The 21,888-nt window shown below is 40.0% G+C and overlaps 1 protein-coding gene across 4 annotated transcripts in view; it reads right to left on the reverse strand.

The window, feature by feature from the left end:
• Positions 1-1,295: 1,295 nt before the first annotated feature.
• CEP85L (centrosomal protein 85 like) overlaps positions 1,296-21,888 on the reverse strand; it is a 152,924-nt gene continuing 132,331 nt past the window's right edge. For all 4 annotated transcript variants that reach the window (XM_055809691.1, XM_055809692.1, XM_055809690.1 and 1 more), the window contains 9 exons: positions 21,507-21,624; positions 19,316-19,492; positions 15,853-16,005; positions 15,420-15,574; positions 13,702-13,819; positions 13,336-13,386; positions 7,734-7,841; positions 7,150-7,363; positions 1,296-5,805 (listed from right to left, as the gene is read on the reverse strand). In XM_055809691.1, coding sequence (XP_055665666.1) covers positions 5,642-5,805; positions 7,150-7,363; positions 7,734-7,841; positions 13,336-13,386; positions 13,702-13,819; positions 15,420-15,574; positions 15,853-16,005; positions 19,316-19,492; positions 21,507-21,624 — 1,258 coding nt within the window. In that variant the 3' untranslated portion in view covers positions 1,296-5,641. The remainder of the gene's footprint in view (positions 5,806-7,149; positions 7,364-7,733; positions 7,842-13,335; positions 13,387-13,701; positions 13,820-15,419; positions 15,575-15,852; positions 16,006-19,315; positions 19,493-21,506; positions 21,625-21,888) is intronic.

Consider the following 21,888-nt stretch of genomic DNA (forward strand, 5'->3'; position numbering starts at 1 on the left):
TAGCTATTGCAAGTTGTCCTCATTCAAGATGCTGCAGCGTTATGTGCATCATTTTTATCCACATTTGGAATTGTATTTTGTTTGTGGCATAAAGGCAACAGAACATTTTCTACCACTACTATTGTTAGCAGTGCTTTAATCATGATACTTTGAAACCTAAACCTGACTTGGAGCAGTTCACAAAAGGTCACTCTCAGAAAACTTATGGAAAGTTGGCATCTGTGCAGCCCTTTACATACATCGACACACGGCACAGAATGTTTTTTAATTGAGTTAGAAGCCCATCATTCAACGTTCAGTCACAAGGCTGGTGAAAAGCAAGTGACCTCTACCATATATAACGCATTAGCTAATTAAACTGAATTTCCCAGAGTCTTTGAAAAGAGGCGGCAGTGTCAACTTCTGTGCTCTGCACAAGACAAAGAGGGAAGAGGGGAACACCACTCTAAACACAAAGCTCATTCAGCGTTCAGTGCTCCAAACAGGCTTTACGATTTCTTACAGGGAGCTGTCAGAGAAGAAAACATTTTTGGGAGACTCCACTTCCTTCAGCACACCGAGTAAAATCCTTAACCTTTGACTTTTCCTCAGACCGCACTAACTTGACACGGAAGGGAAGACAACATCGCTTGGTTAAATTGGTCTGGACTGACCTGCAGTATTTCATGCAGCTGCAATTTCTGACTGCCTTAACTACTGCTCAGTCTGACCAGCCATCCATTTTCTAACTGAAAAATAACAACTAAAACCACATGTCCTTTCTGATCACCAGTTTTCTTCTTGGTACCAGACTCACCGCTGGTATTGTTTCACCATCCCATTTTCTTTTTTGCCCTGTGTGACTGGCTTCGGGGCAACCACATGTTGCACAGCTGATGAACCTTTCAGCAACTTCGAAACTAGCTATCGTAACACTACCGCCTACTATTTTATGCCAACTTACTCTTTGAAAAAGTCCTACCTGTGATATCTCCCATCAGTATCCAAGACGGCTAACAGGAACACCTGCTTAAAAAAGCATCAGGAACTTTGCAAGCAACTCTGCTCTAAACCCCTTTCACTGTACTGAAATAATATTTTTGCTACTAAGGGTCTGTTCTCTTAAAAAAAAAAAAATCGATGCCAGGAAGAGAGCTAAGTCAGCTGGTATTCAGGCAGAGCTACAGGAGCACTGAAGGGAAACTGGGGTGGGTATTGGGAAGATCTTTCACTACTCCTTTGTCTCCTGCCCCTAGTCCAGCTTCAGTCACTTATGTCACGTGCCAGATATTGGACAAACAAGAACCATGAAGAAATCACTTTTGTAACAAAATTTATTTTTGCTCTGTGGATACAAATCCCAAACATCAACAAAGAAATTCCAGTGGAAAAATACCAGTCATTAACAATGAAAACTTTTATTATTATTTAATAAATAGAACTTTGGCATTCAAAATTCTAGCTGTAAACCCTACTTTAAAAAAAATTACAAAAAGAGGCAAGAACAACAAGCCTAAAGCTGAGCCAGCCAGTGGCTCTTTTACTTTTTACAATGAACAAACACATTGTGATTAAGTCATGACAACTCTATTTACATATGAGGTATTCTGAGCGGTTCAAAAATTGAACCCAATTTACAAAACTACCAGTCTTCAGGGACTGATCCAGTACATATGTCAGCTGTGCTTTTAAAAGATAGCTCCAGACACTCCTCCCCACTGAACTAATGATATACTGTAATTAATATACACATTGTGATGAGATTCCAGCTCACGCTTCATATGGAAAAAAGCTGCATACTATGACCAGCCTAACATTCCAAGTGTGCACCTAGTACCTAGTTTAAGTAATTCTGTTTCTAGATGACATGCAAGAGTCCTTACTACAAAAGCTTATTAACAAAATATCAGCAGGTAAGAAGAAAACAAGGTGCAGTCATCAGCATCCTAACAACTTACAGGGGAATATACACTTAGGTCAGGCAAAAAAGGCACAAAGGTATGCAGCTGTGGAATTAATATTGCTAATGAGCTACCAGAATAAAACATTCCTTTAGATAACCACCATTGATTTGTTTGCAGTCTAAGAATGCAGATTATTCAGAAGATCTTTTCCCTGCTCATGACAGAACTAGTCACATCAATGAAAAGAGCCCAATTATACCTCCAACTCCACCTGTGTAACATCATTGATGAGGACAAGGGAAACTGGAGCAAATTATGCCCATGCAGTGTGCTGTTGCTGCCCATGCTAGGGCAGCAGGTTGCAGAGTAAGGGTTCTTTTCCTTGTGCTCTTACCCTGAAAGAAAAACATCCAAAAAACCGTCTGACACAAGAGGCGGGCAGTGAGGGCAAAGGAAGGAAGGAAACCTTTTGAAGTTAAAAGGAAGACATTTCAGCTCCTGTAATGACCTCAGGGTCACCAGCAGTTTCAATTGCTGGAGCCCGAGTGGGTGGTTACAGCAATCTCCACAATTTCACACAACCATCACACTACGAAGCTGCACAGTGGAGGCTAGCAACCTAAATCACATTTACACAAGTGAGCTGTGTTATTTCTATATAGTAAACACATAGCATCATCTATAGCTTGTCTGAAGACAGTTACTTTCCAAGTCTTTTTCAAAATACATTCTTGAATACAGTAGTTACTGTAAATATTTTCTGAAGGACTGTATAAATTCAATCTGAAACTATACAAAAAGTTGCGGTACAAATTTGCTGACAGCCAGAACGGTAGAGTCCCCATTCATTAGCGTTGTTTTTCAGCCCTTGAGATTGTCTAATAGCTACAGCAAAAAGTTGTCATGACTGAATCTAAGCAATTCCAATGTTAACATTCATTAATCAACTCTGTATTAAATATGCTGAATGAGACCACACACACTACATTTTAACCAATTAAACAGTCATGCATATCTTAGACAAAGCTTATTCCATTTAGAGGCATCCAGAAACTGATGCAAATATGTTAATTGCTATTACTACAACAGGCCAAATTTTAAGAAATCAAAGCAAAATACTGTATCACTGTAGATAGTCAACTGGTAGTCCGCATCTTTGGCTCATACATCCATCATCTACCTCCCTACTTTAATTTGACTGAGGCAGATAAACTCAGTTGTTGTTTTTTTAAAATCAAGTGCTTTAAAGTCAACATAAATATTACAGGTTCTGTAATAAAAATATTACAGCGCAAGATTACCACATGGTAATCAAAGTACTACAAGTAAAATGGGACGACCTTCCTGAGGGCCTTTCAACTAACACTTGAAGAGCTTAAAAGCTCCTGAAGTGCTTTGCAAATATAAATTACTGATCTCAACTCTGCAATACAGTATCGCTATTTAACGGGAGGGACGGTGGAGGCACTCCAGCCACATGACCAGCTTAATAGTTCAAAGTGACCCAAAAAATCTCTTGCTCCTCTCTAATTGCTCTATTAAACTCCTTGTTATTTCTACCAAATTTAGAAAAAATGTGTTACTTGGTAATTTTTTTTGTAGGTACAACATTTCCATCTAAGGAATTAATAACATGCAACGTAGGTGTTTCCTCCCTCCCTAATACTTCTAGTTTATCATCTGAAATCCTATTGTTGAATTCTGATACAAGACAGATGCCATAAACTGTAGATTTCACTGCGGGGCCAAACCCAAGGAACTACACACCAAAGGAACGAGCTGAGGCCCTAGTCACAAAAGCCAATACTGTTAGAGGTACAGGAAACTGCCAGCCCATTCCTGAAAAGATCCTTGCTTTCACTTTTGCACTAGTATAAAAGTACACTTCCAAACCTACAAAAAGAGATGAGAAATTTAAAATTAAATAGCCTCATTTTTTGCTGTGAAGTAGAGACACTAGGCAATTTCACTCAAGATTTCACCTAGACACTATTTCAGTGCTCACAGGAGCTGAACCAATCAGATTAACATATCTGAAACCACTATGTAGCAATAATATAAATAGCAACACTATTTTTCACAAATTAGTCCATGTGTAGGTTCAGGATAGAGAAAACTGTCAAATAAATAAGTCCATATAGCTAAAAAAAAAATAGTTCACTAAATTATAAAAACAACATTAATGGTAACTGTAACAATGAACAGAAAGCAAAAGATCACCAAGTTAAAACTGGTAACCAGTCTACCTTGCTATACCATTTTTTTTCTATTAACACAAATATAATCAGAAAACTGAAGACACTAACACTTTTGCCATAAAAATGTTACCCTAGAATTTACTTGGTTCTAACTGCTAAGCTTTTTAAGAGATCCCTGCTGTTATCCACACTACAGGTCAGTTGACTGACTTGCACCTTAGTCTTTTGAAACTTTATTACCATATATAGAAGCATTTAGATTGGAAGAGATCTTTAAGTAACTGATGCTCATATATTTTAACAGTGTGATCTGAGAGTGGTTTTGCTCTTTGCAAGTTTTTGTTTCCTTCAGTTAATTACTGTTTTACACCATGCATAACTGTGCACTGACTTGCAGTGATGTTCCAGGAAATCAGAAGTATTAATGTCATCCGTCCCATGGGGTTGAAACAGCACTGCCAAGTGAAACTCACTGAATAAACTATGGAACACAACCTTATTTTTTTTTTAAATGTAATCACTTCCCACATCAACAGAGAGATCAAGAATTCCCAGACAACGTGGAAAATTTTGCAGTCCTCAGATAACTGAGTACTTAATACTTCTAAGTGGAAACATTCTGTTCTGAGCCCTGATTTTGCCAAGTGCCAAACACCCGTTTTGTAGCTATGGTAACCATTTTGGTTGAAGTGGTTCACACCCTCATCAGAGGCCTTCATGGACTGAATGGAGACCAGCCACATTTTAAAATGGAGATGACCTAAGGGAAAAATAAGTATGGTACAAACACCAAAATACAGCCTCTGACAGCCACGTACTATGCTGCAGTCTCATGCTTTCCAGCTTCTCTGGGTTTGTCACAGACTTCATACTATTGAAACTTCTTACGGCAGTGTGAGAGTGCTTAAAACAATTTGATAGTGCTATATTTTATGGACTTCATTTGCATAAAAGAGTTAAAACTTGGGTTTCTTCTGCTATTGGGCAAACAACATAGACATCCATTACTAAAACCAACATTCTTCCTCTATCAAATTATTTAGGCAACTTGAAGAGCCACTGCTTTTTGTAGTGCTCCAAGATTGTTCCCATTGCAATTTCCAGAGTGAAGTGCAGCTGCAGAAGCCTCTGGCTTGACCACAAACAGTACAGGTCCTTTGACGCTCTGCTCTCATTTCAGAGCACAGATAATGCCATACAAACCTCTGATGAAGGAAGGGACTGAAGAGTAGTAGCAGCACGGCTGTTTTGATGCTCTGATTCCAGAAACGAGGTGAAGTAATAAAATGAGCCCTAATGAAGGAACAGAGTATCCAATTGAATCATTCTTCACAGTTTGTTCCTACATTCAGTAGTTTGGAGAAAAGATTTCTTATAGTTTGTACCACTCTTTAAACGATGGCTCTCCCCCCACCCCCAGACTCCCGAGATTAAATGCAGTCCCAGAGAGATGCATGAGTGGTGCTATTTGCAGTCTTCCGATATGGCTCCTTAATAGAAACGCAAAGACCTGTGACACAGCAGCATTTAGTAAGTCATTTGCTACTAGATGAAACGTTGTCATTGAGTAATGCAATTGTCCCCCATGTCCTGAGCATAACGGTCTGACATTATAGTCCTTAATTCATCAATATCCTTTCGTAACTGACGAACGTCCAACAGCTTCTTTGAAAGGGTTTCTGTGCTGTGGTAATTTTCATTCTCTTCAGCTGAACAGCTCAGCGCTACAGAAAACAACAACCAAGGTTAAAGCTCTAGCAACTGTGTTCTGTGAATACTTCAACTAGTCAGTCCCCTTTGAAATAAGGGGTAGGTCACTTTAATTACAGCGAGACAAATCATGCTTTAGTATGATGACAAGCCAACAAAATGCTGTACTGTGAACAACTTACTGTGTTGTAACTGAACTGTGTTGTAAGTGAACTTAAAATCAATTCAGAGCACATCAGTGCTTCTCTGAAAGACAGGCTTTTCTGTTTACACCAAGACCTGGCCTTGCTAAAGTCTGATGGATCTCAACAGATGGGTAGAATAGCCATTTCCTAGCAATTTTGGAGGTTTCCGTAGCCACTCAGAAAAAGAGGATAGAAAGCCTGGGGAAACGAGGCCATGTAAGATGATGAGATAGCACTAACACTACAGATATGCTGCACTATTCATCCTGCTGGCTGATGACGGTCTCATGGACTTTGAGGCTGGCATACGCTGCGCTCTCCAGTATATCAAGGGGTTACGGTGCAGATGAATCTATGTGGCTCCTGATGAAAAGGACTCTATACTTCTACCTTTCTACCTTGCTGATGGTCCAGATCAGCAACCAGTCTGATTAATTCTAATTAACGTTCAGAAAACAATACAATATGATACAGTCAGGTTAAAAAAAAAAAAAAAAAAAAGCAACTGTTTATTAAGTTTTTTAAAAGAAAAGATCTAACACAAACTCACTATGCTAAAGCTTTAACTGATTTGCTTTAGGGTGTGCTTCTCATTTCCTGGTTAATTTTAACAGCTTAGTAAGCGCTGCAGACTAGATGTGCCATTAACAGTACTGGAGGTGAAGCTGACTGGCACTAGGCTTATCTAATAGACAGACACCCCCAACCCAGACAGGTACATGTTCAAACAGTGCATGCATATTCCTACCACTTGACCCTAGGGCTTTGAAACAAAACCACATCATGTAGCCACACCAGGCCTGCTTATGCCTCACCTCTCTTGAAATGAGTTCATACGGTGGAACAGGTTTGCCAGAAAAGCAGACTGCAGCATCCCTCAGGAGGGACAGACACCCGGCTACACACCTTTCTTTTCTAGTGGGGTGAACAAACCTGTGATTCAGTCCATATGACAAGGACCTGTTGTAGTCATATGCATTTAGTGGCCCAGGCGCGCTAAAAGCCCAACTTTTCCAGAGAGCTCCAGGAGTAGAGTTCACAAACAACTGCTTCAGTTGCACAGCAGGCGGGGACACTGGCCTGTCCAGCTGGCAAGTTCTAGCACCACTTAACTAAACCGTTACACCCCTATGTCAAAACATTATTAAGCACTGGAATGACAACATTACTTACATCTGATTCCCAGCAGTAAGGAAAGGTTAGGTTCCTTGCCCTGAGCTCTCTGAGTAAGAATACTGCACAGTGCTTTCAAGTCAAACAAGCAATGGGACATTTCCTTGAATAACTGGTCTGCTATAGGCATCTTCTCAGATACTGGCTGCCTGGACTGCTCCACCTGCCGCATCTGCTCCTTCAGGCAGGCATTCTCTTCCATCAGTCTTTGGTTCTTTGTGAAAAGTAAATGGGAAAAAAGGGGAAAGTTAGTCTGAAGTGTGCACTGTAGCAGAAAATTTCCTGTTTCAAACCACAAACAATATAATTAAAAATAATTCATTTCCATACATACCATAAATATTTCTGTACCCCTCCAAAGAATAGCAGATAGCCATGTAAAAGCTTTCTGTTTCATGCTACCACAGCTTTGTGGCCTTTACCCTTGAAGTTCTCACTTCTTGAGGTAGGGATGGTATGTCTGCACAGCAGCCAGCGCAGTCAAGTATGTAATATAGCGCATAAAGCCCTAGCAGGGGACCTTATAATCATTCTATAAGCTTCTTCCCAGATCGTGTTATTAGGTTAGTGGAGTTTGTACTTACTTCAGTGACAGTTTTATTTAACTGCTCTATATTCTTTTCTTTTTCTTCAAGCTCACTTGTCATCTTCTGAACTATCAGCTTTTCTTGCACAAGCTTCTCTTGCATAGACTAAAGTGAAGGAAAACACAGGTAATGATTTTAAATTTTCACACTTTATATTAGCACTGACCAAAAAAAAAAAAAAAAGTATCCTCTGTAGATTTCTACGTTTCAGTTATTTACTGCTTTTGTATTAATTCTTCATTTTTTGTTTTCTACCATGTTCCACCTGGTAATATTCAGCTGGGCCCCAACAACTCTCTGTACACTAACACAACTATTCTAAGTTATCAGTGAACCCTTTTAATAAGCAGTACCTGTTCAGAAGCAAGAAGACTGTATGTATGCAAAACCTTACTCATATATGGAATGCATGAAGCCTAAAATAACCATGCAATATTGTTTAACCAAACAATTCCACTTGAAATAGCAGCAGATTAATGACAACTAAGCTTCATTTGTGCAATTCCAAGTTGTAACTGAAGAATTTTTTGGCCTCTACTTTCCACAAAGACTATGGCAGGACTTCCTACAACCTTTTGTAACACAGAATTCATCACACTTCTATACAGCTGAGAAGAAAGCCTTTGGTAATCGATACATAGCAGCAACCTCTTAAAAACCATTCACACACAAGGTAAAACAGACTGTCTATACAACTCTACTGAAAAAAACAACTACTGCAGGAAAAAACCCCAAACGAAAAAACCCTTATTTGTAGTTTATAGCACCATTTTTAACAGATACATTAATTACTCTTTTCAGTAACGTAAACAAAAAATTCCTAGGATGCTGTTGTACTTAAATATTGGAGCTTTCCATGACTGACTTCCAGATCAGTCACAACCAGCAACAAACAAACAACTGCTGGAATGTGGAACCAACTGCTGTCAATTCCTCAGTCTTCATTGACAGAATTGAAACTGAGAAATCATGAAATAATTCCAAAGTAGATTTTTTGGGGTTAATTCAGCCTGTCTTTTTGTTAAAAGCACTCATATTTATTCCACTATTTGGTGTTTAGATCTGTAGATGTGTCTTTCAAGGTCATCTGGCAGAATTCAGAAAGAGGAATATTCAAACCGCGATATCTGAATACTAATAACAACAAATAGTGATTACATAAACCCCTGATGCTTTCATGAAGAAAAAAATAATCCTGTTTTGTCATTAATGGTATTATTCACAAATCCAATGCTGTGCTAGCACAGTGCATATCAAGTGTCCTCTCCATCCCTAGCTCAGCATGTTGATACATAAAACCTGTTACCCAATTTCAATTATAAGATGCAAATCCGATCCCACCATGCTCAAAATACAGCTGGAGCACTGGTAACAACAGTGCATGTCTTGGCAGAGTTTTGACTATAACCTTTCACAAAGTGGGAACAGACCATGATGGGCAGAAGCAGCATTTCACACACCAATGGCTCTCAATTTATGGAATGACACTGTCCCCAAGAAGAATGTTTTTATTTGGCTGTCTGCAGGAACAGTCCTAAAGATTTTTTCTTCCAAAGGAGAGAACTCCCTCACAGAGAATTCTATATGGTAGCTTAAATGAAATGCTATAGGAAGATCATAAGTCTCTCTTTAGTAAAAGATACGTTTAAATTGCTGCACTATGACTCTGCAGCCTTAACCAAAGACACAAAAAACCCCAAGCTCCCCACTTAACAGAACCACAGTAAATTGTGTCAAGGTATGTTGGTCTGGAGGTCTTAGGAAAACAATTTAGGTTTGGAAAAGAAGCCAAATTTACTCTTGTAAGAGCTGCTCCTAAGATGTACGAAGAGTAGAACTTTCAGGGTACCAGTACTTTGGAATTGTAGCACATAGGAGACCTACTATTTACCATGTACATCACCTACAGAGTGGACGAGAAGCCATTTAATTGATTTACCAGGTGTAAGAATTTTTAGTGCTGACGAGAAGGCAGGGAGTAACGAGAAGCAAGGCAGGGCTGAGACTGAGCAGAGTTTTTAATGGCCTGGCCACTCACTGGAGGTGTGCAGCCTTGACAAAATTTCCCAACACATTCAGCTCAATGCTGCACAAACGGTGAGAAAAGTCAGTACTTTGTCATACCCTTTGCAAACCTGGAAAACAACGGTGCTAAAATTTACACACTTAATATGGACTAAAAAACCCCAGACTTTCATTAAGTAATAAGAATCAGCAGACAGAACCCAGAAACGACTACTTGTTTTTAAAACCATTTTCAAACACTTGACTCGTTTCTCAGTTCACCCATATCGTGCCCCTCAAAAGGAAGTGCTGAAATAACTCGCATCCTGAAGATAAGCCATGTGAGAAAGCACAGCTTCACACTCCAGTGGGAGGAAAGGGAGGAAGAAAGAGGGCCCTGCCTCATGTAAAAGGAAACACCCTGGGCCAGGAGAGGGCAGGAAATGGCCCTGCTTCAGGCATTTCCTTTGGCATGCTTGCAGACGAGCAGAACCTGCAGTAGTGTTGAACAGTTTTACTCTTGTTTCTTAAAAACAGCATCTACTGAGGAAAATGGACATACTGGGTTATACTGAAGGTCCTTCTAGCTCTGTCTGTGGCAGCAGCCAAACAGAAGATGCTTAGGAAGGAGGAGGAGAACAGGGCGATGTAGGTACCCAAAAAACCCTCCCAGCTCCCAAGTATCTCCAAATCTTAGTAGTCTTCTATGATGAGCAAGCTCAGGGACAGCCGCAGCCCCAGTTACCACACATACATTAGTACTAGTATTAATTTCATATCCCACGTCAATGGCAGACATTAAAGGTTTGACAGTGCAACCTTCCTGAGGGTGGGGAACACAGGTTCAGAAATACTCCCTTCTGCAGTGCATTTTCAGAACTACACCTCCCATTAGATTTACATTTACTCCAAATGCAACTTCTAGAATATTCAAATGATGTGCATGTGTTCGATTCATGATTTGCACCATTTAACAGGAACTACTAGAAATGAAAATCAGTATTTCTAAAAGATACGCCTAACATCTATCATTGCCTGCTACCCTAATCTTAAAGCTCAGAAAAAGCATGTGTGCTTACCAGCTTGGCTGAGCTATGATTTCCCAGTTGCTCACAGTGATACGAGTCCTCCGTACTTTACCCTTAATTTTTCCATATGCTTTCCAAAGTTACAATTTGGTGGCATTACTCCCAGCCTGGCACAGTTTGCGTTTATTGTGACTGACAAGATTGAGAGACGTACTATGGGTAACACAAGCATTGCACAATCTAACTTAACTTCTACTGTCTTTTTTTGTACCAAAAAAATGTTAATTTTGTGATATCTAAATTAATCACGTAAATACAGATTTTTTTGAAATACCATTCCCATCTATGATTTTCCTCTTTCTGAAGATGTACTATATATGCAGCATGACATCTCATCAAGACCAACCAGACTTTTAATCCCTCATATTCGGAATAAACCAACCAAGCAAAACCATACAAGGACGATCTAAATCATTCCACCACAATAATGAGCAAATAGAAACTAGTGCTGCTTCATACACTGCTGTCTGAAACAGAATTTGTTTTCAGCTTGCAAGTTAAAAACAATGAACTGAAATAAATTCTCAAGCATAAGTTTATAACGTGGCAGAAGACGGGGACTAAAATGAGATTTTCTGCATTGAAGATAAATTATATCTCACTGCTGATAAGGGATTTCCATTTCTAATGAACTGTTTTTCAGTGTTTCCCAAGGAACAAATGTTGAAGGTCAGGGTGATCAAGGATACAAAGAAGCTTCTGTAGTCTGCAAGTAATTGGAGAGCTAATACCATTTTTGAATCTGACTTTCTGTCCTTATATAAAATACCTCGAAAGAGGAAAAGTAAGAGAAAGCCCTGGAGAACAGAACACTACTCTGTTCACTTACTGTCACAACTACTCAGCCTATCCCAGTCTCAGCTCCCTAAAGTCACTTCAGACTAAGCACACAAAACAGCCATCTGTATAAATGTGCACAAAGTCTCAAGATAAAGGTGATGGTGAGAAAAAGATCAGGAAGTTTAGGAAATATGAAAAGATTTAGGTTGGTGATGATACATTTAGGTAAGTTCTGTCTATTTCTTATAAGCACAACATCAATGTAGTATGTATGTAAATAATCTTAACTAAACTGAGGGACAGAGACCCTCAGAAAGGTTATGGAGTTCAATTTGAACTTTTTTGTTTTTCATTACTAAATACCCGAAACAACATTTGCCTGTGGTGTCACCATTTTTGCATATATAACAGACTGCTCCATAAAACCATTTCAATTTGAAGAATTTTGTCTTCTTCAAACCTAGAGAAGTTTAAATGATTTTGGTTTTCATTTAACAGATGTATGTTACGTTGCAACTTAAATTCCTCTACTGATGTATTTAATACACTGTAATTTAATCAAGAAAAAATATGGTTGTTGACAGGAATCAGGTCTGCTATTTACCTGCATGGTAGAGAAAGGAAGCATTTTAACGGTGGAGGACAGCTTACTTTCAAGAGCAAATAAGCAAACTTGGCTCTACTGTGCAAAGGAGAAATAAGAAAGCACATTCTCTTAGCAAGGTTTATGCAAACAGTTTTGCATCTCTTCACTATTTGGATTCTAGCTCCATAGAGTGCTCCCTTTCACTTCGGAAGACGCAGGCATTCAGCCAATTATTTACTACCATTCTGTTGCTCTTCCAAACCTAACATACACAGAGTTACAGCACGAGCACCCTCCTCACTCTCAAGGAACAACCCTGTAACTTCAGTCTTTCTGGAGGACAAGGAAGCAAAAAATGTGGAGACAAATGCCAATCTAGAAGAAGAATGCAGAAACTGGAATTTATTGAATTTGGCTTCATTATTTGGTGAAAACAGACGTTTGTTTTTTTAAATTCTCATCTTTTTCTAAAGCAGGTCACACCTTCTTCCCTGTAACCTGTGTAATGTTTTCTCCACAACAAACACTGGTCACTAAGTAACTTTCAAGTCTCAGGAGCCTGTGTGTTAATCTCATGAGCTGCAACTGACGCCTAGCTGACAACATCTGCTTTCTTGAAAAAGCCTTGGCCTCAAGCTAAATGCCCAAGACCTGCCGAGAGAGTTAAGATATCTGAGTAAGTGATGTGTCAGAAACCAGCTGAACAACCACCTGCTTAAGCGGTGCAAAATGCTATGGTTTAGAAAGGCACCTGTCACTACTAAGGATCTGAGCATGAAACTCCTCATCTGTATCACTTTCTGTACTCTGATCATCTGAACCCCAAAGTTGGATGGGAGGCTTTGCCGTTACAGAGGCAGAGCTCACACTTGGAACAGGTAGTTCTGATAGGAAATCCACTAGACCACCACAATAATGATGCCAGATGGCAACAGATTTCCACTTTATGATGAGCACCAGCCAACTGCTAAACCATACAAACATCCATAATGACAGGTCAGCTGCAGGATATAAGTTCTTGGCATTTCTATCATAGCCTCCAATACGGGAAGACAAAAGGACAAAATTCAACTTCAGTAATGTTACCTTTACGAACCAGAAGTGTACGGAGTAAATAACAGAACATACAACTCTTCCTTACCTGTACGTCTAAAATCAGTCCAGCAATCTGATTTTGTTGATTGTCTATGACCTAGAATATAAAATTGAGTAATTTAAAATGCTTGAATCTCTTCAGATCCTTTTTTAAAAATCAGCTTACATCTGTGCCATCACAGATTCTAAACGGAATCTTTGAAAACATAAAAGACAAGACAGAGAGTTTAACTCTGATAAAACAGGAAATTTATGCAAAATAAATGTACTGAACAGAAACGGACAGGTATTGAAAAATCTGAATTAGCAACAAATGTGTAATTCTTTAGTGAGATTCTTTATTTTACTTTAGATGTAAGCAATGCAGGACTCAAGGTTGAAGATGCTACCAACAGATCATTTGCAGACTAACCTTACTGGCTTTCTCATTCTTCTCTTTGAGACATTCATTCTCACTCTGAAGCTGTTTTGTGTCCAACATGGGAAGGCGAATACCATCTTCCAGGCATTTTTCAACTTTCTGTTGTAAACTGCCATTCAACATGAAAGAAGAATTAAGTGTGCTGACAGAAACAGAAAGGCTGTGTGTTCTAGTGAAAAATTAGAAAGCTGCACCATCTTCCAACCAGAACTGTAAAACCACACCTAGCAGAATCCAGCCTTATGAATGAGCAAACTGACAGTGGATGAATAGTCCAAAAATCCAAACTACTGTAGCTACCGTGGCACTGACAAGAACAGATTCACGCAGGAATGGATTTATGGGCCACATTCTGTGCTGCATCTCCCAAAAAGGCACAGCTCCAGCAGTACAGTGTAGGGGGAAGGGGCAGAGAGGAGCAAAGAAAAGCTTTGTGGTGTTCAGTGCTGCTCTGTGCTACTGTGGGAGGCAAAGCCAGCACCAGCATAGATCAGGAGTCTTCAAACATCTCAAAATTACAGGAGCTTTAAAATCAGACTCTCTCACTAGGGTACATATAACTCAAAGTACAGTCGAACTGGAGGCTGCAGCCAGTACTGGTGGCCTATCCTTCACACCCTCTGTGACTTATAAGGGTGAGCACAAAGCCGCTCCTGCCAGCTGCTCCCACACAAGGGCATGACCTTCAGACCCTCTGTAGCTCAACTCAAGCTCCTAGGTGTAGCTAGAGCCTTTGCCTGCTCACCTTCTCTCAGAAAGGAAATACATTTTATCAGTGTTAGCCTTGCTGTCTGATTTAGAAACCAGAGGCCACCTCAACTATTTGTAGGCTTTCAGAAAAGACAAATGATCTGCCTCTAGATTATGAGCGCATGAAGAAAAAAAGGCTTTCATTGCTAAGATGGAAACAATGCGTCAACAATTTGTCTGGCAAGGTGTCCCAACCAGCTTGCCTTTCGTCATGGAAACACTTTCAGACTCCTGTGGCACGCACCTTTACGCAATGGAGGGACAGTGAACTGTAGTAACATCCACATAAATTATTAAAAGTGATTCCCCCCTGCTTCCCCCTTCCCCTGTTTAAGTAGATCCCCTAATCTAAGGTACCATAGTAACAATGCCTCCAAGTCTCATCTGGAACCTTCTCATGGATATCTGTCCAATTTGTTTTTTCATAGTTATGCAAATACAATGACAACAGATTAACTACAGCTAAATCTCCCTGTAAATACCCCCCGCTCTCAGGGAAAAGGTAAGAAACAGCTACAATTTATTTAAATCTTTGACCCTTTCCTAATATAACCATCAGCCAATATGCAGGGAGCTTTTCCACAGCTTGTGACAGGATTAGTTATCAAATAGGAGCGCTGGCAGCTTCTATACAATGCCCCTTTCCTGCACATTTTTATTCTACCCTCTACTCAGTAGCAGGCTATGATGCCATTGCAGTGGTGTCCCACATCTTTAAAGAAAGATAGTGAAGAATGTCCTAGGCAGACTCTTCCCTGTGGTATTACTTGTAACTTGATACAAAACAAAATCTTGTTGGATTTTCTATTGCATTACTTTGTCACTCTGCATAGCAATATATTTATGCCATGAAAATCTATTACAATGCTAATGATTTAAGAGTTCAAATAGCATTAGGTCTTGACATCAGGTGGCAAAAGACACCCATTTCAGGACACAGCCCAAGCAGCTGTTCATACCTCTGTACTGTTGTGACCAGATCTTTTTCTTTTTTCTTCTGACACACCAGCTGCAATTCTCTCTCTCTGCATTGCGATTGGGCCTCTCCGAGCTTCTTATCTAACTCAGTCATAGTTTCTTGAAGTTGCTTGTTCTTCTCTTCTAGAATTTGCAGCTAACACAAGTTACATTAGTCAGACACAATGTCACGTTAGCAGAAGGCCTTGTGGCAGGCCACAGCCTTGCAGTTACCTTCTGTATAATCTTAGACCCATCTCACTTACTGAGTATGGGAATCCCTAATAGCAACAGTACTTTCTAAAACACGGAAATACTCATCTTCCTAAACAGATGGGAAAAAAAAAAGTATGTTGAAACAGTAAAAGATTTGACAACAGCTATTGGGGAGCTTACTTGTATTCTTAAAGTGTAAACAAACTCCCTTTACTTTACCTGTTTGGTCTGCCTTTCTATATCATCCAGTGTTGGTAGGTCAGATAGGTATTTTTCTAAGGTTTCAATCCGTCTTTGTTTTTCTTTGTTTTGCTCAGACTCCTTCTGGCATTTCTTCTTCAGGCTATTAATATATCGGTCTCTAGTTTTAAGCTAGAAGGAAGTAAGAGTACACGTTTTATGATTACAGTGAAAAAATAAACCTGCTTGGAAGCAACGGCTGGTCACTCTTTGGTAATTGTACTCTCTGCTGCATGAAAGGGTTGGTTATTGCAGAAAACAAACCCAAAGAATGCTTAACCCCAGCAGCTCCAAGTCACAGACCCACACATGACCTCAAACCACAGTTGCTTCACCTCTGCCCAGAACACTCCATGTGCCTTGCGAACCGAAAACACAAACAGTTCAACAGCTAAAATATTCTTAGTTTTTTCACCAATGCAGATATTCATATGCAAAAAATGGTCAGGAAATATTTCAGTCCATCCTCTTCCTCTGGCCTAGGAAAACAACTTAAAACACAGGGACCAAGAACTTAATGCAGCAAGAACTGGTAACCCTGACTGATGCAGTCTGACAATTACATCAGAACAGAATAGTGATTTTCTTAAATGCCTTTTCTACAGGCATCTTAATTGTCATCGGCCTGCAAAAGGTTTTTTATATTGTGTTATCTTTGCTTGCATTCCTGTACTTGCTTTGCTTTATTATCTAGGTCAAAAAAGCAGGAAGGAAAGTGGGGTGGGGGGGAGGGGGGAAGAGTATTTTCCAGTCATAGTCCAGTTTAATAAAAACAGCATCTCTATTGCTTGAAGCAAGGTGTACTAATTCACAGATAACAAACACTTGTCACAAGAGTAAATGCTAAATGTTCTTTTATTACAGTGCTACAGACATCCACCTCACAGAGAAATAAATGTGTAACACTGTCAATGTCAGAGTTCAGTAACAGCCTGCCGAAAAGTTTAAGTAAATAACACCTGGAAAGTTTTTCCAGAGAAAGCTTTCTATGTGAGCCACAAAACTAAGGACTGCCAAAAGGCCAGAAATCTTCGTATCTTTTATTTTATCGAGACCTCAAAACTGAACAAAGCTTTCAGGCTGCTTTAAAATCTTTCTGATTAGACAAAGCCCAAGTAAACTCCACGTTCAGTAAGGCAGAACTGCAACTCAGCCATGGTCTTTTGCCACAATGTGCTTCAGAACCACATACTCGCCCCATCACCCCAACCCTTAAGGCAGTGATACAAATACACACATGTAAGCCAGTGCTGCACAGTAACAATTCCCAGGAGTCTGACCATTAATTAAATGCATCCCTCCTCTCTGTTTCTCACATACCACTAAGGATGACAAGCTGACCAGTCAGAATACTCCCATACTTGTGCAATAAAGATTACATGGTTTCCAAATCTTCTTGTCCTGCATATATACCATAGGGGATTTCCCCTCCTGCAAACTCTCCTTCGAATAGCTACTGTGTTTGCCTTGGGATTCCTCCTGCCCTCTCTAAATCTCTAAATCCCCAGCATCCCTTCAAGGACTCTTTCCACTTTCTGTCACCCGAGATGGGAAGAAAAAAAAAAAAAAGTGTTTTGGTTTATTTTCCATTCACACTTGCTGACTCTGCAGAAGGGAAAACAAGCTTCTAATCTGTTTTGTTTTGTGGTTTGGTTTTTGTTGGGTTTTTTTGTTGGGTTTTTTTTTTTTTTTTTTTTAGATTTCCTCCTTCATACACACACTGCTGATGGCTTTGCTGGGGCAGGAAAAAAATGGAAAGCACTCAAAAGCACTCACCTCTTAGCAACTAAATGTTAAAAGTAAGGCCACAGAAAAGAACACTACTACAAGCTGTCAGCAGTATCTTACAGGAATCCTTCGCAATTACCCAGAGCAGAGGGAGAAGGAGCAGCCAGCAGGGTAAGTATGGGTGTCTGAACTGAAGCATTTCCAGCCCAGCAGCCCAATTTCCAGATGAATGTCTTGGAATTGAAGTGAGGGCTACAAAATCTGCAGCCAAGAGGCACATTCATGTCTGGCATAAAGAAAAGGAAGAACCTAGGCATTCATGGCATGGACGCTGGTGGAGAGTAATGCAGTATCTACCTTAGCAGGCTCCCTCAGCTAGGAAGCTGTGAGGAGCTACCACAATTACTGGCCAGCCATAACAGGGAAGCTTTTTCAGGCTTTTGAAATTTTAGTGCCAGTTACAGAGCTCTCAATCACCTCAGTCCTACACCGTCTACACGTGGAACCTAGGGAAAAAAACCCTCTTCAGGCACCAGAATTATTCACACAGCACAGCTCTTTCCTCCCTCTACAGTCATTCCTCAAACTGCAACACACTAATTTTATTACAGAAACACATGCTCTCCTTCTTTGACCTTTCTCTCTTTGAGCGCCTTTTGTTCAGTACACAGAATGGATGGGTGTTAAGGGGTAAATCAGAATTGTGCAGTGATTCAGGCTTCTAGCTACAAACCATCTCACTGACACAAGCACTGCTGCGCGGGTCCTCACCACTGCCACCACCTATAGCAGCAGTTCCCACACAGTGAGGAACAGCAGCAGTAAGAGCTGAGACAGGAGGAAGCATCATCATCCAATTTCTGCCCTTTCTGAAAAGCATACTGCAGGGTTCACGGGAAATGGTAAGGCAGAACTGGAGATGAACTACGCTTCTTTCTTCTTTGTCTCCCTACCTGCCACTTCACTGTGTCATACTGCTCCCACCCCTTGAATCCACATTAAGATAAATCTAAGCCCAGCAGTAAGGCCTAGGGATCAAAGAAGAGAAGGTAACAGTGACAACACATCCCTAAAACATTAATTCGGAATGACTTCGTCAACAGCACATTCCTGCTTGCAATAAAGGAAGGCTGTCAGGACATTCAAAACTACCCCTGGGTACTGCTTCAGCCTCCAAAGAAAACCCTTGTCGAGACAGTTCCAAGAACACAGGCATCTAAGCCTCTCCCTTGTCTCAGGCTGAAGTCTGGTCTGCACATCCTACAAAAGCCACCAGAGAATCATTCCTGCTAAGTGGGCACATACAGTCTGGCAAGTGCACCTCAAAGCACGAGGGCCACACTTACAAACGATGCTAAAAAAATAGACAATTTTCACAATCTTTCTGTTTTCAAATGATACTTTATTTACTGTAATAATCACTTCAAGCTATATGAATTCTTAGAGCTGAGCAGCTTTTTTTCAAAGCAAGTGATACCTGGTTAAAAACATCATCATGATTGCCATTTTATCTAGTACCGCTTTTTAGGATGTATTTAGATTTATCCATTGCCAACACCTACAGACACTTAACTACCAGTTTTTCCATCACATAGAGTTTAGCTAACTTTTGAAAATAGCTCAGCCACCCACACACTAAGCTGCTTTCTAGCAAACAAAACATATGCTTCTTTAACAGTGTCAAAAGGAAACCTGGAACATGAAAGACACTTACTTTCTCTTCCATCTTCTTTTTCTCCTCACTGGCTTTGTTTGAAATTTGTTTTACAAATTCACTGAGTTGTAATTCCTTATTCTCAGCTGCTGCAATCTTTCGCTCAAGCTCCTCAAGGTGGGATGTTGATCTTTCTGAAACGTGAGGTTGCACTGGTGTGCTCTCATACTGTGGTTGCTTACAAAAAGAAATAAAATAATCATACAAATGAACACACACATTCTACCATATACTTGAGCAGCACAGCAGAAAACAGTCCTGCATTTTTTTCCTCCTGTCAGGAAGGGTGGGGTTTGATTTTGCAAACATTAAAATACGTGGTAACTGCATATACTTTGGCATCTGGGGGAAAAAAAAAAAAAAAGTTAGACACTTTTACATTCACAACACATGCAGATGAACACTGTGGAGCCACACTTCCCCTCAGATTTATGGAAGAGGTGTGACTTCTCTTCAGAAGAAATCCCTGAAAATCCAAACAAGACATGTTTTCAAAACATATCACTGCCACTGCATTATCACACCATCCCCTTAGGATGAAAAACACTCTACAACATGCCTATGAAAGTATTAGAGATGCTCCAATCTCAAGATGCTCCTAAATCAGAACATAAATATTAGTCAAACCTTAGAGCTATCACACCTGAGGTGCAGAACGGTGCAGGGACAAGCCTGAGACAACAGCTAAAACCAGAAGGCAGGCCTCTCACTTTCTGCCCTGTATACCAAAACCCTCTCTCCCTTCCCATTTCATGCAGTTCAGTGTTGTTGTTCTACTTCCACTGCCCACACACAGATAAGCACAAAATGGACATCAACCGCATGTGGGATGAAAAACGAGACACACCCCATTAGGCTTTCAGTTTCCAGATTCTTTTAATAACATAAATTGGTGTCTTTAAAGAAATTACACAGTGTTGTTAACCAGTAACATCCCTTCAGCAAAGCATTAGAAGATATTAAAACCTCCATTAAAGAAGATTTGCATTTGTAAGTTAATCTTATAGAAGGCACACAAATCAAGCAGAAATCCTAATACATTATAAACTTTTAAAACTCTTTAAATTATGAAAGATGAATGCATCTGGTGCTTTATTTGAAGAGTATTATGGTATACTAAAATTTCAGTTTCTGCAGTAATTCTCCCGCTCCCCTGCAAATCTTAATCTAGACAGAACATTAAGTATTCTATAAACGAACTTCTGGAAGCACCAAAAGCCACATTCCTAGATGTCTGAAAGTTTCTGAATACTCATTTCACACTGAGGCTCCCCTTGAATTTCTCTCCTGTCTTAATAAACCAGGTTCTCACCTGATGCACAGCTGTATTCTTCCAAGGATATAATTAACGTCATGTCATGCTAGCTGACATCCTGGTGCATTTTGTAACAGAAAGAGGTAAGGTAACGGAAGTGGAACAACCCCCCCCTATTTCTCTGTATATCTGCCTTTCACATTCTCTTCCTGCACTGCCTTTCAGATATGCTGAGTTCTGGAGATGGAACTGGTGTGTTACAACAGGGCAGCAGCCACAGTCCTCAAACTGATCTGCATTTTGTGGTTAGTCTATGCTACCTCAGCCTCACACTTTCTGGTATTTGTGCTAATTAGATAAAAATTAGGACAGGTATGCCCAGAACACCACCACACATTCCCTTTCAGACTAGGTGTCGCCTAAGAATACTAATCCATATCCTTTTCAGGTATGTGATGCGCAGGTATTCCACCAGTCTGCCTGCCTTCCCACACCTCCCATCTAGTCTATCGGTAACAATCTAACCACTCCTTCGAGTAGTGCCTCCTTTTCCTCTTTCAGAAAACCTCCCATTAGTTCTTTTCAGATGTTCTCCTATCAAACTACTTTATCTCCTAGCATGCCCCTGTATAACTGTGCTACATGCATGCTGTTAACCCCTTATTCTTACAACGTCACAATCTCTTATTCTTACCCCATTTTTATCAGGTCTCAGAACAAGTATGTACATAATGTTAACATAACCTAGATTTCTGCAAATGTAAACTACTACATTTGGAAGGTATTTTCCTCTATACAATTTACGGCTATACGTTACACAACCATCAATAATCACAAAAGCTCTACATTTTGGCCTGCAGTAAATAGTGACCATGCTTTCAGATGTCAGTTACCGGGCAATGGAAAGCTTTGCTGAAAGAAAAATATCCATCCTACCTGTAAATTAGTCATGTAAGGTTCTTCACAGTTCACAAGATGACTCAGTCTTGCATGCTGAGCTCGTAATTCATTCTCCCTTATCTTCTGATGCAAATTGTTAATTTGCTGCTTTTGCCTATAATACACAGATTTTATTTGAAAAGAGAAGGCATGGAAATGAGATTAAAAATCACAGATCTTAAGACTTATACTGAAGAATACCGTAACAATAATATTCAACTACCCTAGAACTACATTAACTGTGGGCTTTTTCCTACCACAGCCAGACTGCAACTAGTCTAGTTTACCACTAGAACTGGAATCTTATCAGGATATGAGCTATTAACTATAGTCACCACGTAACTTTCACTTAAGCATACCCCAAAAGGTTTGTGTTCAA

The sequence above is a fragment of the Falco peregrinus genome, chromosome 7 (genome assembly GCF_023634155.1).
Source record: "Falco peregrinus isolate bFalPer1 chromosome 7, bFalPer1.pri, whole genome shotgun sequence".
Lineage (NCBI taxonomy): Eukaryota > Metazoa > Chordata > Aves > Falconiformes > Falconidae > Falco > Falco peregrinus.